The 15,677-nt window shown below is 40.2% G+C and overlaps 1 protein-coding gene across 1 annotated transcript in view; it reads left to right on the forward strand.

The window, feature by feature from the left end:
* Positions 1-15,677, forward strand: part of vib (phosphatidylinositol transfer protein vib) — a 214,773-nt gene that overhangs the window by 135,901 nt on the left and 63,195 nt on the right. Inside the window, exon 6 of the mRNA XM_090390339.1 lies at positions 4,753-4,830. Coding sequence (XP_090246465.1) covers positions 4,753-4,830 — 78 coding nt within the window. The remainder of the gene's footprint in view (positions 1-4,752; positions 4,831-15,677) is intronic.

Genomic DNA, 15,677 nt, shown 5'->3' on the forward strand with positions numbered 1-15,677 from the left:
GGTTCACCCCTCCTGGTCCCCTAGTGACCACAACCCAATCACATTCATGCTATCCACACTGCCCACGACCCCCTCCAGGCATCACAACTTTGACCTCCCAAGATTCAAAACAAAAAACGCCAACTGGGACCTCTTCGATAAAACACTTCTCCAACTCGCAAATAACAAAGTCATTTCCAGCCTTCCTCTACTTGACTTGCCTGAAATGGTAAACAAAATAACAGGAATAATCACTGAGGCATCAAAAGCCTGCTTCCCAATCAAGAAGAGACACGCCCGCGCAGTCCCCTGGTGGACTCCCAGCCTTACAAACCTAAGAAAAGAACTCAAATACAATAGGAAAAACTTTCAAAGAGCCAAAAGGGACTCCCTCCAACCCACGGAGGTCTCAAGACTGTACTTACATTATAAGGAAACAAGGAATGAATACTTCAATCTAATACAGAAGGAGAAAAAACTTGCCTGGGAGAGGTTCATACAGCGCTCCCTTGCTAATGATCCATGGGGCATTCCCTACAAACTACTTGCGGGAAAACTCCACCCATCCACTCCCAATACATCAATTTTGACCTCAAACACCACTGAGACTCTCTCCTGGGGTTCCTCCATTGAGGCTATACTAGATGAAATCATATATCAGGACGTAACAGTCCCTGAAAGCACGGAACAGACCAATCTCAGGTTCCAACATCTCAACTACTCCAGCGCCACGACGGAGGACCCCATTAACCACATGGAAATAGAAAATGCAATCCGCACCTTAAAGGATGGTAAAAGCCCTGGACTTGATCTTCTGGAAGTCCCCATCCTCAAAAGAGTATGGAAAACGTGCCCCCCTCTACTACTGAACCTATTCAACTCCTGTCTCTCTAAGGGAATTTTTCCCACTTCATGGAAAACGGCGAATCTAAAAATACTCCTCAAATCTCCAGAAAAGCCTTTTAACCTTGCATCATCATATAGGCCAATTGCCCTTCTCCCCTTTCTCGGAAAAATTTTGGAAAAACTTCTCGCTGCACGCCTTAAAATATATTATAATGGCAAAAACCTAAATTCTTCATCTCAGTTTGGATTCACTCAGGGCAAGAGTACCTCTGATGCACTTAATCTGCTCCTGTCCACGGTCAATAGCTCTCGGACAAAATATGTCCTCGGCATCTTCGTGGACTTCAAGGGGGCGTTCGACACCTTATGGTGGCAGAGCGCCCTTGCGAGGTTCAGGGAGGCTGGGGTCTCTTGTCCACTCTACAAATTACTAACTAGCTACTTTGAGGATAGGTACCTTGTTGTCACATCGGGCTTTTGCTCGGTTAAGAGACAGGTCACCAGAGGCTGCCCTCAAGGATCAGTACTCGGTCCTGTCTGTTGGAACGCGGTCCTGGACGGCTGGCTAAATCTCCCTCATGGAGATATCACACCAATAGCCTACGCAGACGATCTTGCCCTGATACTCCCTGGCAACTCACGTTCTGAGCTTGAGAACAAAGCCAACTCTATACTCCAGGACCTTTCATCCTGGAGCCATAACCATAAACTCATTATATCTACAACCAAGACCAAGCAAATACTCCTAAAAGGAAAATTAGATATCAACAGGCCTCCCACAATCAAACTTATGGACCAGAGCATCACTTCTGTTACAACTTACAAATATCTAGGCATTTGGATTGACAACAAGCTGTCCTTTCTCCCACATATCAAGTTCCTCGTGAAAAAGATCAGAACAATTGCTGGCTGGCTGTTAAACATTTCACGCTCTTTGTGGGGAATAAACTCCTCCACCCTTGCTCTCTACTATTCCTGCCTTTATATCCCCATTGTTTGTTACGGTGCCAGTGCTTGGGGGCATCGAGTTCTACACTCCCAAATCAAAAAGTATCTGCTACAGACGCAAAGAATCTTCCTACTTGCCACCTGTCGAGCCTGCAGGACCATCTCCACAGAAGCTCTACAGGTTATCAGCGGAAGGCTCCCTGTGTATTACGACGCTATCTTCTTCTACCTGGCCTTTAATCGCAAGATTGGCCGACAGGCCTCCATCGGGAACTATACCTTCAACCCGGAGCTCTCGCCCAAGGAGGATAAAACCCGTCTATACAACCAGTTTACCTCAGACTGGCAAAATACCTGGCATACCTCTCACTTCGGACGAGAAACATACAAGTTCATTCCCGAGGTATATAACCACAGTAAAAATCTACAGTGGAAGAAATACAGTCTGACCACAACATTTCTTTTAACAGGACATGGTAGTATTAACACCAGACTTCACAACCTTGGACTGGCCCCCACTCCACTCTGCCTTTGTGGCTCGGAGGAGACGGTGGAACATCTGATCCTCAATTGTCATCTCTACACAGACCTCCAGCAACCCTTACTCCTAGGTGCAAACGTAAACAATGCAGCTGACTTTCCAAAGCTCATAGCCTCTAAAGCTTCGTTACACCTCCTCTCCACATTCGCTGAGAAGCTATTTAAAAGAAGAAAAACCCTACAAGGAACCCAAGGACGTGATTAAAAGAACGGACTACTGTCAACAAACAACCATGTTTGTATGCAAAGGCACAAAGACTTGGTTAAAGCCTTAAGAGACTAGGTTGCAGCCATTCACACAAGCAACCTTGGTTGCTTTATTGACATAAAAGACCTGGTTAAAGTTCTACCTAAATTCTGATTGATACGGTTACTAGTGCACATAGAAATAGATACTATGCTGGTGAATGGAGAGGGAATGGCAGGAAATGCCAATCACTCTTCACACACGAGGCTGTAAAGAGAGAGTCTCTCCACTGCCCAATGTGAGCAGCATGTACTTAGGAAAACATATAACAATGCACCCTACTGTTCAGGACCTACGTGTATAACAACTGAACACTTTTTTTTTTTTTTTTTTTTGTGTGTGTGTGTGCTTAGTTGCTGCTAATCCACTCTTGGTCAGGATTGAGCCCTGCAAGAGACAGAGAAATAACACAAGAAGTAAAAATACAACATGAACTTGGTTATAGCCCTAAAGGACTGGGTTGAAGCCATTGGCAAAATTTTTTTTTTTTTTTTTTTTTTTTTAAAGCTTCTTGTCCATTTCTCTCCAGGTCAGGATTGAGCCCTGCAAGAGGCAGAGAAATATGCACAGTACAGTACAGTACCCTTACCCTGTTTAATAAGAATTGTTATTTTATGTTTTTTTTTTTTTTTTTTTTTTGTTGTGTGCTTAGTTACTGCTAACCCACTCTTGGTCAGGATTGAGCCCTGCAAGAGACAGAGAAATAACACAAGAAGTAAGAATACAACATTGAACTTGGTTATAGCCCTAAAGGACTGGGTTGAAGCCATTGGCTATAAATTTATTTTATTTTATTTTTATTTTTATTTTTTTTATTTATTTATTTTTTTTATTTTTTATTTTATTTTTTATTTTTTATTTTATTTTTTTTCTCCTCCTCGCGCTCCTCACTCTTGGACAGGATTGAGCCCTGCAAGAGACCGAGGCACAATGTTTTTTTTTTTTTTTGTTTGTTTTTCCTCTCGCGCTCCTCACTCTTGGACAGGATTGAGCCCTGCAAGAGACCGAGGCACAATGTTGGTTTTTTTTTTTTTTTTTTACTCCAAAGAGGTGCTAGAACCTCCTTTAGTGAAAGCTAGACTCCCTGGGGCGCCTCCACGTGGCTAGGGACGGGAGTCAGGATGCAGGATATTTGAGTTCCTGCCTCCTGGCTGCAAAGTCTCCAGGTGCCGGCATACACACACAACAAAACACACACTCAGACAAAAACCTCCCCATACACACACAGGCCGGCTTAAAAACTTACAGGAAAAATCGCGGCAATAGGGGAAACCCTGGAGGCTGCAGACTACAAAAATACTTTGATATGTTTATAGTATGACATTGAAATTACAAGAGATGTTTTTGCAGCAGTGCTGTTAGAAATGAATATGCTGATGCCTAACTCTCTTGTATGTGGGATTTGTGGAATTTGAAGTTTTGTAAAAATGAACACTTTATATAAATGCTTTTAATTATTAATTTCTTATTTTGACTTGGCTGCACGGTAATGGCACAAAACTGTCAAAAATCAAATCAGAATGGGGAAAAAAAAAAAAATTTTTTTTTTTTTTTTTTTTTAATTCAGTTTTAGCCTTTGTAGCTACTTTCGCCAGTGTTTCTTCCAATTTTCAAAGCTGTTTTTTGACTATTATCTATTATAGATGGCCAATAATTATTTGAAAACACAGATGAGCACCTACTTCAATATTTCTTGAAACTGATAATATGAAACTGATTAACATGTAAAAATAATGTGCATACTTTACAGAGTCCCTATTATAAAAGTCTATGTGCATGTACACATATGAAAGAATTAATTATATCTGAATATTTGGAAAAAAAATAATATGCTTATTTTAGTCTTAATAATCAATGACAATAGAGCTGCATTTTGCATACCATGCTACTCTGTCACAAACATAGAAAACATATAAATGCTTCCATTTGGGACAAGTAATGGCGATTAACATATATTTGAATGTTAATGAAATTTTGTAAACTATCAGTATGAGGAATACCCAAAAGATATTACAAAATTATCAATTTTAATTATTAAAGAGATAAAAATTAAATACAATATTTATACAATGAGAACAAATTTAATGATATAACAATTGATAGAGTAAGTCAAGTTTTATTGGTCTTTAATTTTAATTTTGTTTTTAAGTACAATTTAAATTTAATAATATGTTTTATATTTTTCTTTCCAGAATCCAGATTACATGAAAAATAACTTCATTATTTCTATAGAAACAATGCACTGTCCAGATAGAGGAGACCAGGAAAATGTATGCAATAATAAATAAATTACATTTTCTTCTCTATGTAAATATTTTAGTTTCAAATTGTCTTGTGTTTTCATGAATATATTACACAATTGCTAATTGTTCAGGGATTATTATTCAATTTGTAACTGTGAATGTATAAACAGATATTAGAATGTCATGTGAAACTTTGAAGATATAATACTGTAATAGATAGAAAACAAAATTTGGTTCTTAAACTGAAATGCCAGGTAAACAGAAGTTAACTTATTATTATGGAGATCTGCTGCCACCAGACAGATTTTTATTATATTATTATTTTTTCAAATTTATTGTGGAGTGTGGCCCAAACCAGACTGTGTCAACACTGCCGTACATAATGTACTATTATTTTACAGATAAAGACCAATAAGTGTAGTGCTGTAGGTGTAACATAGTGTAATGTCATGGTATTAGCATTAGTACAGGCATATGATGCAAGAAAGCAAGCTCATGCAGCATTAGCCAAAAAAAAAAACTCTCCCATTTCATCCCTCCATTTGTTCCAAATACCTGTCCAGCTCAGCCTTAAATTTATTTAGGCTATCAACTTCCACAACAAAGGATGGAAGTCTGTTCCACCAACAACTACCTGCTGACTAAACGCAAATTTCTGCACATATGTCTTTCCTCAATTTGAATTTATGCCCTCTCAGGCTATTATTCTGAGCAAGAGGAAGGATCCCACCAGCATTGAGCATGCTCAAACTATTCAAGGCTTTATACACCTGAATCAGATCACCTCGCAGGTGCCTAGTCTCCAGACACTGTAATTTGCAAAATTTAAGCCTTTCTTCGTAAGAGCAACCCTTCGTTCCATTCACTAATCTTGTTGCCTTTTCTGTACTTGTTCCAACAGCTCTACATCCTTCTTAAAATGAGGCCTCCAGACCTGTGTACAGTACTCAAGGTGTGGCTTGACCATTGCCTTATACAACGTGATAATCACCACCTTATCCCTGCTAGAAAAATTACTGTATATCATTGAAAAGACACCATGAGCTACTCTTGCAGACTGTCTGCACTGCTCAGAAAACTTCATATGTGCCTGCACAATTACCCCCAGATCCTTTTCCTTCTCTACCACTGTCAGTGTAGTACCACAGAGTTGATACGTTACTCTGGGGTTACCGTTTCCCATATGTAGTACTTTACATTTGTCAATGTTAAATTTCATTTTTCATCTCTCAGCCCATCTCCTCAACTTTTCTAGATGCTGTTGCAGCAGCATAATGTCAGTAGTGTCCTTAACAACCCTACCAACCTTTTTGTCATCTGCAAACTTGGACATTAAGCTTGATATACCATCATCAATACAGAAAACAACAATGGACCCAGCACTGAACCCCCTGAGGGACTCCACTAATAACATTAGTCCACGATCAGCAGTGTCCATTGATTACCACTCTCTGTCTTCTCCCCCTTAACAAAGAAAGCAAAAATCAAAACCTGGAATTTATTTCGGCGATGTCCAACCACAACCAATCTCATTAATTATAAGAAGCTAAGAGCAAAAGCACGATTTGTACAAAGGCAAGCCAAGAAAGAATCCTGGACCCGTTTTGCATCGAACTTTAACAAAAACACTGATCCGAAAACTATATGGAAAAAAATTAGACAGTTATCTGGTAAGTTTCCTACTATACCTTTTCCAATCCTCTCCTGGAAAGGGCAAGATCTATCCAGTTCCTTAGATATTGCTAATGCTTTGGGCAATGCCATAAAATTTCAAACTGCACGTACTCTTCCATATAACAAATCTCTGCAATACTCTGAATTTCTGCATGCCATTAGAACAGCCCACAATGGTGCTGCCGGGCCAGATGGGATTTATTATGTCATGCTTCAACATCTTGATGACAAAGCTTTCAGCCTGCTTCTGGTTTTTTACAATCGTATATTTTTAGAAAATGTTTTTTCAGCTTCTTGGCATCACTCTACTGTTTTGGCATTCCTAAAACCTGGGGAAGATCCAACTAACCCCTATAGCTATAGACCGATCTCTCTCTCTCAAGCTGCCTGAGCAAAATCCTTGAAAAAATTGTCCACAGAAGACTTGTATGGATCATTGAGTCACAACATCTAATGAGCCATAGCCAATATGGCTTTCGTAAAAATAGGTCATGCTTAGATCTTATGGTCAAGGCTGAATTCGCCATTCGAAATGCCTTTGTTAAATGTGAACATCTTGTAATGGTTTCAGTAGATATCGAGAAGGCTTTTGACACTACCTGGCGGCATGGCATACTTGGTGATCTTTATTCTCTTGGTCTGCAAGGCAACCTTCCTCTATTTGTTCAGAACTTCCTACGTACTAGATCGTTTCAAGTTCAGTACCAACATGCCCCCTCCAAAACGTTTATACAGGAAGAAGGAGTACCACAGGAATCAGTACTGAGCACCAATCAGCTTCCAAATACAGTTGGGACCTACCTTTATGCAGATGATCTTTCCATCTCCTGCCATTCCCAAAACATGAGGTCTATTGAATGGCAGCTCCAGATATCACTTAATAAAATACAACAGTGGGCCAGCTTCAATGGCTATCGACACTCGCAGCAGAAAACAGTTGCCATCCATTTTTGTAGACAGCGCAAACTTCATCCGGATCCTGAACTTCAAATTTATAATGTCTCCATCCCGGTCACTAATAGCATCAGATTTCTAGGATTAACACTTGATAATAAGTTAAATTTTATAGACCGCATTAAAAATGTACGTACTTCCTGTCTAAAAAAGTTAAATATACTCATAGCTTTATCCTCCCAAACATGGGGCGCAGATCGTACATCTCTGCTTCGGCTATATCGGGCATTAATCAGATCCCGTCTTGATTATGGAGCTCCCATCTATGATTCAGCAGATTGAGTGCATTGCACTGGCTTGATCCAATTCAACACAGTGCTTTGAGACTTTCACTCGGTGCTTTCAGAACATCACCAGAACATAGTCTCTACATTGATGCCCACGAACCCCCACTAACTTTACGTAGGAAAACACTGTTATTGAAGTATGCTGTCAAGATAAAGCTGTGCCATGCATCCGACTCAGTCATACCCGTTCAATCCACCATTAGAAAACCCCTTCAGAAATAAACCAAGCATAGTAAAGCCAGCTGGTCTTCACCTTCTTGAACTGATGCAAATTTGGAATGTTTCCATCCTTTCCGTACAACAGGTAACAACTTGTACCCAACCACCATGGGTTCCACCTCCTATACCGACCTGTGACACTTACCTCTCTCAATGGGGAAAGGACATTTTACAAACATCAAATATCAAACAACTTCACGAAGCTCACACTCAAAGATACTTTGACTTTTCTCCAATTTATACAGACGGCTCTAAATCTAATTCAAACGTTGGAGTGGCTGCAGTGTTTCCAAATACCATTATTTCAGCATCCTTGCCATCTGAATTCAGTATTTTCTCAGCTGAATTATAGGCAATCAAACCAGCTTTACAGAATCTCTCTTCTGACTGTGCTTTAAAATCTGTTATTTACACTGATTCCCTCAGCTCAATCTTGGCTTTTATGTAACCCCTTAGATAAAGTACACCCTGTTCTAGACGAAATAAAAAGCATATTACTACAAATTGAAGAACGCAATCAACTGGTCACCTTCTGCTGGATTCCAGCTCATTCTGGCATTTTGGGCAATGAACTGGCTGATAAAGCTGCAAAAAATCCAACTAGCTTCGACTTAACTGATATCCCTGTTCCGCCATCAGACTATGCATTAACCATTCAGGCTGCATGCCTGTCAAAATGGACAGCAATATGGCACTCTCCAATTAATAATAAACTCTTTCAATTTAAACATGATCCAAAAATTTGGCGCTCCAGTGTCCGCACATCAAGACGAGAAGAGGTAGTCCTTTCAAGGGTAAGAATAGGACATACTTATCTGACCCACGTTTATTTACTCACAGTGAATGACCCACCACAGTGTCCACTTTGTAATATAAATCTGAGTATTAAACACATTCTCATTGACTGCCCTTACTATGAACAAGACAGAACTTCAACCCTGCTATCACTGGTTAATCTTCGTAGACCAATAACTTTAGAGAATCTCATTGGAGATGATGCAGATATTTCTGAATTTTTCAACTTCTTAAAGCAAACTGGACCTTTCAATCAATTCTGAATTTATGAAACTTTTTCATCTCTTTTTATAATAAATGAATAGGCACATTATAGCCAAAGTAGCTTATGCGCCATCAAACCTCCATATCAACAACAACCTATTTAATTTTGTTACATCAGATTTTTTTTTTTTTTTTTTTTTTAACTACACTGAACTGTCTGACTGCTTTCTGTTTCCACACTCCCTTCTTCACTCGGTTACTCTTGATCTGGTTATCAGCAGTGATCATTCGTGTATTAAGAATTTGCAGATAAAGGAACCACTAGGTGGCAGTGATCACAGTGTACTGACGTGGGATTTACTTAAAGATTTAATTACCATCAGGGGTAAAGGAAAGGGTTTTTGCTTCCGTAAAGGTGAGTACAGTGGTCTCCGAGAGTTTTTAAATTGTGTACAGTGGGATCAACTGATGATGTTACCAACAGTAAATTCTAAGAGGGAAGCATTCAAGGAATTAATCGTGGATGCTACTAAAAGTTTCATACCTATTAAGAAATATTGTTCAAGGTTTAGGCCTAAATGGTTATCTAATGAACTAATGAGACTCGAAACAGAGAAGAAAAATGCATGGGATGCTTACAAATTATCAAGCGACTCAGAAGCCTATGGCAGATATAAGCTAGTCTGTAATCAGGTCACAAAGGAGGTTAGGTAGGCGAAGGCAGATTACGAGAAATCCTTGGCAAAAGATGCTAAGAAAAACAGCAAGGATTTCTTTACTTACATAAACTCTAAAAGGAAGGGGATGAATCTGATTGGTCCACTTGACATCGATGGTTCGACTGTTGATGATCCTGCTCATATAGCAAACAAACTGAATGAGTATTTTCCATCTACATTCACACATGAGGAATTATTAAGGTTTGAAAATGGCAGAAGGTTATCAAATTGTAGCAGGATACTTAATGATTTTGTAATAACTGAGAGCAAAGTGGAGGAGAAATCGTTGAAGTTAAACATAAGAAAAGCACCTGGGTGGATGGGATCTATCCAGTTATATTAAAGGAGGCGGCAAAGCAACTAAGCAAACCCTTAGCCATAATTATGAGAGCATCCTTGGATTCAGGGGAGGTCCCCACGGACTGGAGATGTGCAAATGTATCCCCAATTCACAAAAAAGCGATCGAAGGGTGACACGAGTAATTACAGACCAGTTAGTTTAACTTCTGTTCCAGGTAAAATAATTGTGTCACTGGTTAAAGATGGATTGCAGGATCATCTAGACAAGACTGCAGCAATAATTCAGACACAGCATGGGTTTGTTAAGGGAAAGTCTTGTCTGACAAATTTGATAGGATATTATGATGTGGTTACAAAGGAACTGGATGCAAAAAATAATTTTGATATCATATATTTGGATTTCAGGAAAGGTTTTGACACTGTTGCTCATGGAAGACTTGTACAAATTGGAGCAGAATGGTATTAAGGGTAAGTTGCTAGAATGGATAAAAGGATGGTTAAGTGGGAGAAGACAGAGGGTGGTAATCAATGGGTGCTGCTCTTCGCGGACTAATGTTATTAGTGGAGTCCCATAGGGTTCGGTGTTAGGTCCACTGTTGTTTTTTTATATTTATCAATGATATTGATGAAGGTATATCAGGCTTAATGTCGAAGTTTGCAGATGTTACAAAGGTTGGCAGGGTTGTTAATGACAGTAATGGCAGTGTGCTACTGCAACAGGATCTGGATAATGTGGGCAGATGGGCTAAGAAGTGGCAACTCAAGTTTAACCTTGACAAATGCAAAGTACTGCATATGGGAAGAAGTAACCCCAGAGAAACGTACCAACTGTGTGGTACTACACTTAAGGTGGTAGAAAATGAAAAAGACCTGGGAGTAATTGTGCAGTCAGATATGAAGTTTTCTGAGCAATGCAGACAGGCTGCCAGGGCAGGTCATGGGGTTTTGTCAATGATATATAGGAATTTTGCTAGCAGGGAAAAGGAGGTGATTATCCCTCTGTATAAGGAAATGGTCAGGCCACGCCTTGAGTACTACAGGTCTGGAGGCCTCATTTTAGGAAGGATGTAGATTTACTTGAGCGTGTACAGAGAAGGGCAACAAGATTGGTGAGGGGAATGAAGGGATCCTCTTACCAAGGGAGGCTTAAGTTTTGCAAATTGTAGTGGCTGGAGACTAGGCACCTGCGCGGTGATCTGATTGAGGTATATAAGGCCTTGAATGGGTTGAGCACGCTGAATTCTGATGGGATCCTTCCACTTGTTCAGAATATGAACCTAAGGGGGCATAAATTCAAATTAAGAAAAGACAGATGTAGAATAGATGTGGGGAAATTTGCCTTTAGCCAGTGTGTGGTTAATTGCCTGAACAAACTTCCGTCCGTTGTTGTGGAAGTTGATAGGTTGAATAAATTTAAGGAGGAACTGGAGAGGAGGCATTTGGAGGGAATGGTGTGATTTTTTTTTTTTTTGGCTGATGCTGCATAAGCTCATACACTTGCTTTCTTGCATCACATGCCACTGCTACTACTACTACTAATAGCATTTCCTATCCTGTCTATCCTTTCAGTAGACGTTGTACTCCCCAAATTCCAGTTCTGCATTCCTTATATCTGTGTAACACCACGTCTCATATATTTCAACAATATCTGCCTTTGATGATTTGAGCAATACCTCAAATTCATCAAATTTATTTACCAAACTCCTAGCGTTGGTGTACATGCAAGTATACATGCACCTGTTTATATTCTTAGCTACCCTAACACAACCCATGTGTTTACTTGTACTGCAATGACTCCCAGCAGTCTCTGAAATATCCTGCATCTTGTTTTTCAGGCTTCTGCTCATTCCAATAGAAGCAGTGCAAAAATCACTTTCACCTCTGCCAGTGGCTACTTTTAATCTATTAGTCCTTGTATCCCCCCAAGCAAGCTAGCAGTTTTCCGACCTACCTAACACTGCCTCGATAGCATCAGCAAATATTCTTGCACCCTTTTTATTTAAGTGTATCCCATCCCTGTAGAAGCAATCTCTCCTGTTAACAAGTACAGTCCAGGCTGAAAAAAAAATTCTACCCCTTGAGCCTTGCACAATCCCTCCAGGGCCGAATTGATCGACAAGGCTCTCATCATATACTCCCTCCTATCGTGTCTGGGCAGAATTGCAGACACTTTCAAATTCAACCCTAATTCACGCCTTTTTTCAACAGTGACCTGTACTTGTTAAGTAATTCTGCCGGTCTCTTACTCTTGATATCATTAGTGCCAACGTGTACAACTATATCAATTTTTGTGCCCTTAAAAGATGATATCCGCTCTAGAACATCATCAACCTTTGCACCTGGCAGTTTAGGTGGTAGATGACTTTCATCAACCGGTGAAATACCACCACTTTGCTTATTGGAGGCTTGAAGTGGTGAAACCCATGTTTAGTCTCTAGAGCAAAGTTTCCGTCAACCCTCTCCCCCCATACTTCTCCTTCAACCCATGCACGGTACTACCCAAGCACGGTACTAAGTACTATAGGTTCTAATACCTCTCGTGTTTGGGGTTCACATAAAAAAAAAAAAAAAAAAAAAAAAAAAACCATCCCTTTATCCATAGCAGCAATTTGCCTCCAATGCCACACTGCTCCAATTTGTTTAGCAGTCTTCAATGTGCAACAGTATCCAAAGCCTTTCTGAGATCCAAATATATGATATCAAAGTTATTCCCTGCATCTAGTTCCTTTGGCCGACCGGGCTAGCCGAGTGAGTAAAGTACCTGCCCGGCAACCCAAAGGTCGCGGGTTCGATTCCCGCCTCGGGCTTGGATCAAAGTACTGCAAAAACCTTGGGAGGTGCAATATGGCCACAGAAGCCGATGCGTCAACAACTACCAAATCAAAAAAAAAAAAAAAAAAACCAGTTCCTTTGTGACCACATCATAGTATCCAATCAAATTGGTCAGGCAAGACTCTCCCTTAACAAAACCATGCTGTGTCCGAGCTATAACTGAAGTCTTGTCTAGATGATCTTGCAGTGCTTCTTTAACCAGTGCCTCCATTAATTTTCCTGGAACAGAAGTTAAACTAATAGGTCTATAATTACTTGTGTCAGCCTTTGATCCTCCTTTGTGGATTGGGATCACATTTGCACATCTCCAGTCCATGGGTACCTCCCCTGAGTCCAAAGAAGCTCTAATAATTATGGCTAAGGATTTGCTTACTTCCTTTGCTGCCTCCTTTAATATAACTGGATAGATCCCGTCCACCCCGGTTGGCTTTTTTATGTTTATTTTCAACAATTTCTCCTCCCCTTTACTTTCAGTTATTATGAAATCATCTAGCTCATTGCCAGAGTTTACTTCGCCTCTGGCATTCGACTTCCTGAATAACTCCTCGTGTATATGTAGATGCAAAATACTCATTTAGTTTGTTAGCCACCTGAGCAGGATCATCAACAGTTGAACCATCAATATCCAGTGGACCAATCTGATTCATCCCTTCCTTCTAGAGTTTACATAGGTAAAGAACTCTTTTCTGTTTTTCTTTACATCCTTTGCCAAGGATTTCTCATAATCTGCCTTTGCTTGCCTAATTTTCTTTGTGACTTGGTTACAGACCAGCTTTTATCTATCATAGGCTTCCATGTCACCCATTAATTTATATGTATCCCATGCATTTTTCTTCTCTCCCATATGTCTCATTAGTTTATCTAACATCCATTTAGGCCTAAACCTTGAACAATATTTCTTAGTTGGTATGTAAAGTCAAGTAGCTTCCAAGATAAATTCTTTGAATGCGTCCCATTTTGAATTTGCTGTTGGTAACATCATCAGTTGGTCCCACCGTATAGAATTTAAATACTGTCTCAGACCACCATAGTCACTTTTGCAAAAGAAAAAACCCTTCCCTTTATTCCGAATGTTAGTTACCTCTTTGAGTAAATCCCACTTCATCACACTGATCACTGCCACCTAGTGGTTCCTTTATCTGTAGATTTTTAATGCATGAATAATCACTGCTGATAATCAGATCAAGAGTATTACTCCCTCTAGTTGCCTCCCGAACATGCTGATGTAGAAAACAATCATCCAATAAATCCAAAAAAGCCTTGCTAGTGTGTGAGTGACCAACCCACAAATTCCAATCAATATCTGGGAAGTTAAAATCCCCCATTATAAGACTCTCTGATTTACTGGCCTACTCTATTTCCCTGTACAGTTTCTTATTATCAGAGGCCTATTGCACACTACTACTCTCAATTTTGATCTTCCAATGCTTATGTCACACCAAACTGACTCGACACTGCACTGTCCAGCAATGTTGACTGGCTTCACTTCCTTGGATTTTATGTGTTTCTTAACTAAAAGCATAACCCCCCCCTCCTCCCTTCCTATCCTGTCTATCCTTTATGTACACATTGTACTCCCCAAATTCCAGTTCTGCCTTCCTTACATATGTGTGGCACCACATCTCTGATATCCCAACAATATCTGCCTTTAATTTTTGAGCAATACCTCAAATTAATCAAATTTATTTACCAAACTCCTAGCATTGGTGTACATGCAAGTATACATGCACCTGTTCCTATTCTTAGCTACCCTAGCACAACCCATGTGTTTACTTGTACCACAATGACTCCCTGCGGTCTCTGAAATAAGCTGTATGTTGTTTTCCAGGCTGCTGCTCATTCCAATAGAAGCAGTGCAAGAATCACTTTCACCTCTGCCAGTGGCTACTGTTAATCTATTACACCTTATGTCACCCCTAACCTAGCAGTTTTCTGACCCACCTAACACTATCAGCAAATATTCTTGCACCCTTTCTATTTAAGTGTATCCCATCCCTGTAGATGCAGTCTCTCCTGTTAACAAGTACAGACCAGGCTGAAAAAAATTCTACCCCTTGAGCCTTGTACAATCTTTCCAGGACCGAATTGATCGACTAGGCTCTCATCATATACTTCCTCCTATCGTGTCTGGACAGAATTGCAGACACTTTCAAATTCAATCCTTATTCACAGCTTTTTTTCAACAGTGACCTGTACCTGTTAAGTAATTCCTCCGGTCTCCTACTCTTAATATCATTAGTGCCAACGTGTACAACAATATCACCTTTTGTGCCCTTAAAAGATTATATCTGCTCTACAACATTATTAACCTTTGCCTCCGGTAGACATACCCTGGTCCTGTTCTACCTATCCTTTTTACATACCATGTTCCCCGTTTCCCAGACAATAGAGTCACCAACAACTACTAGTTCCCGGGGACCAGCACATTCTACCTTGGGTGTTGCCGCTGTGTTGCGTGATGATCAAGTGCAAACTCTGGCATTGATGTGGGCAGCTGAGAACTTGATGGGCCCCTCAATTTAGATCCTTCGAGGGCATCCATCCTGTCCTTCAAGCTCTCATATAGGCCCATAATAATGCTGAGTTGTTGCCTGATTTCCTCACACTCCTTATGTTGCGCACACACACAAAGACATCCCCCCCCTTTGGCAATATCATGTCCCGTACCTGATTGCTCCACAAACATCAAGCAAGCAGTGCATTTTAAAAGGCTGTGCTTCAGAGAGCAACTGCCCCCCCCCCCCTTAATTCTTCCCTGAGCCACAGCACTCTCATTAGCTTGAGCCTTTTGCTTTGCTGCTCTGGGCTGAATCATGATTTCGATTTAATTTCAATAAAATTTCAATTTCAGTACAAAATTATAACCCTAAACTTGTATCCCAACACAGTT

The sequence above is a fragment of the Mastigoproctus giganteus genome, chromosome 2 (assembly GCF_048544385.1).
Source record: "Mastigoproctus giganteus isolate SK-2022 chromosome 2, ASM4854438v1, whole genome shotgun sequence".
Taxonomy (NCBI): domain Eukaryota; kingdom Metazoa; phylum Arthropoda; class Arachnida; order Uropygi; family Thelyphonidae; genus Mastigoproctus; species Mastigoproctus giganteus.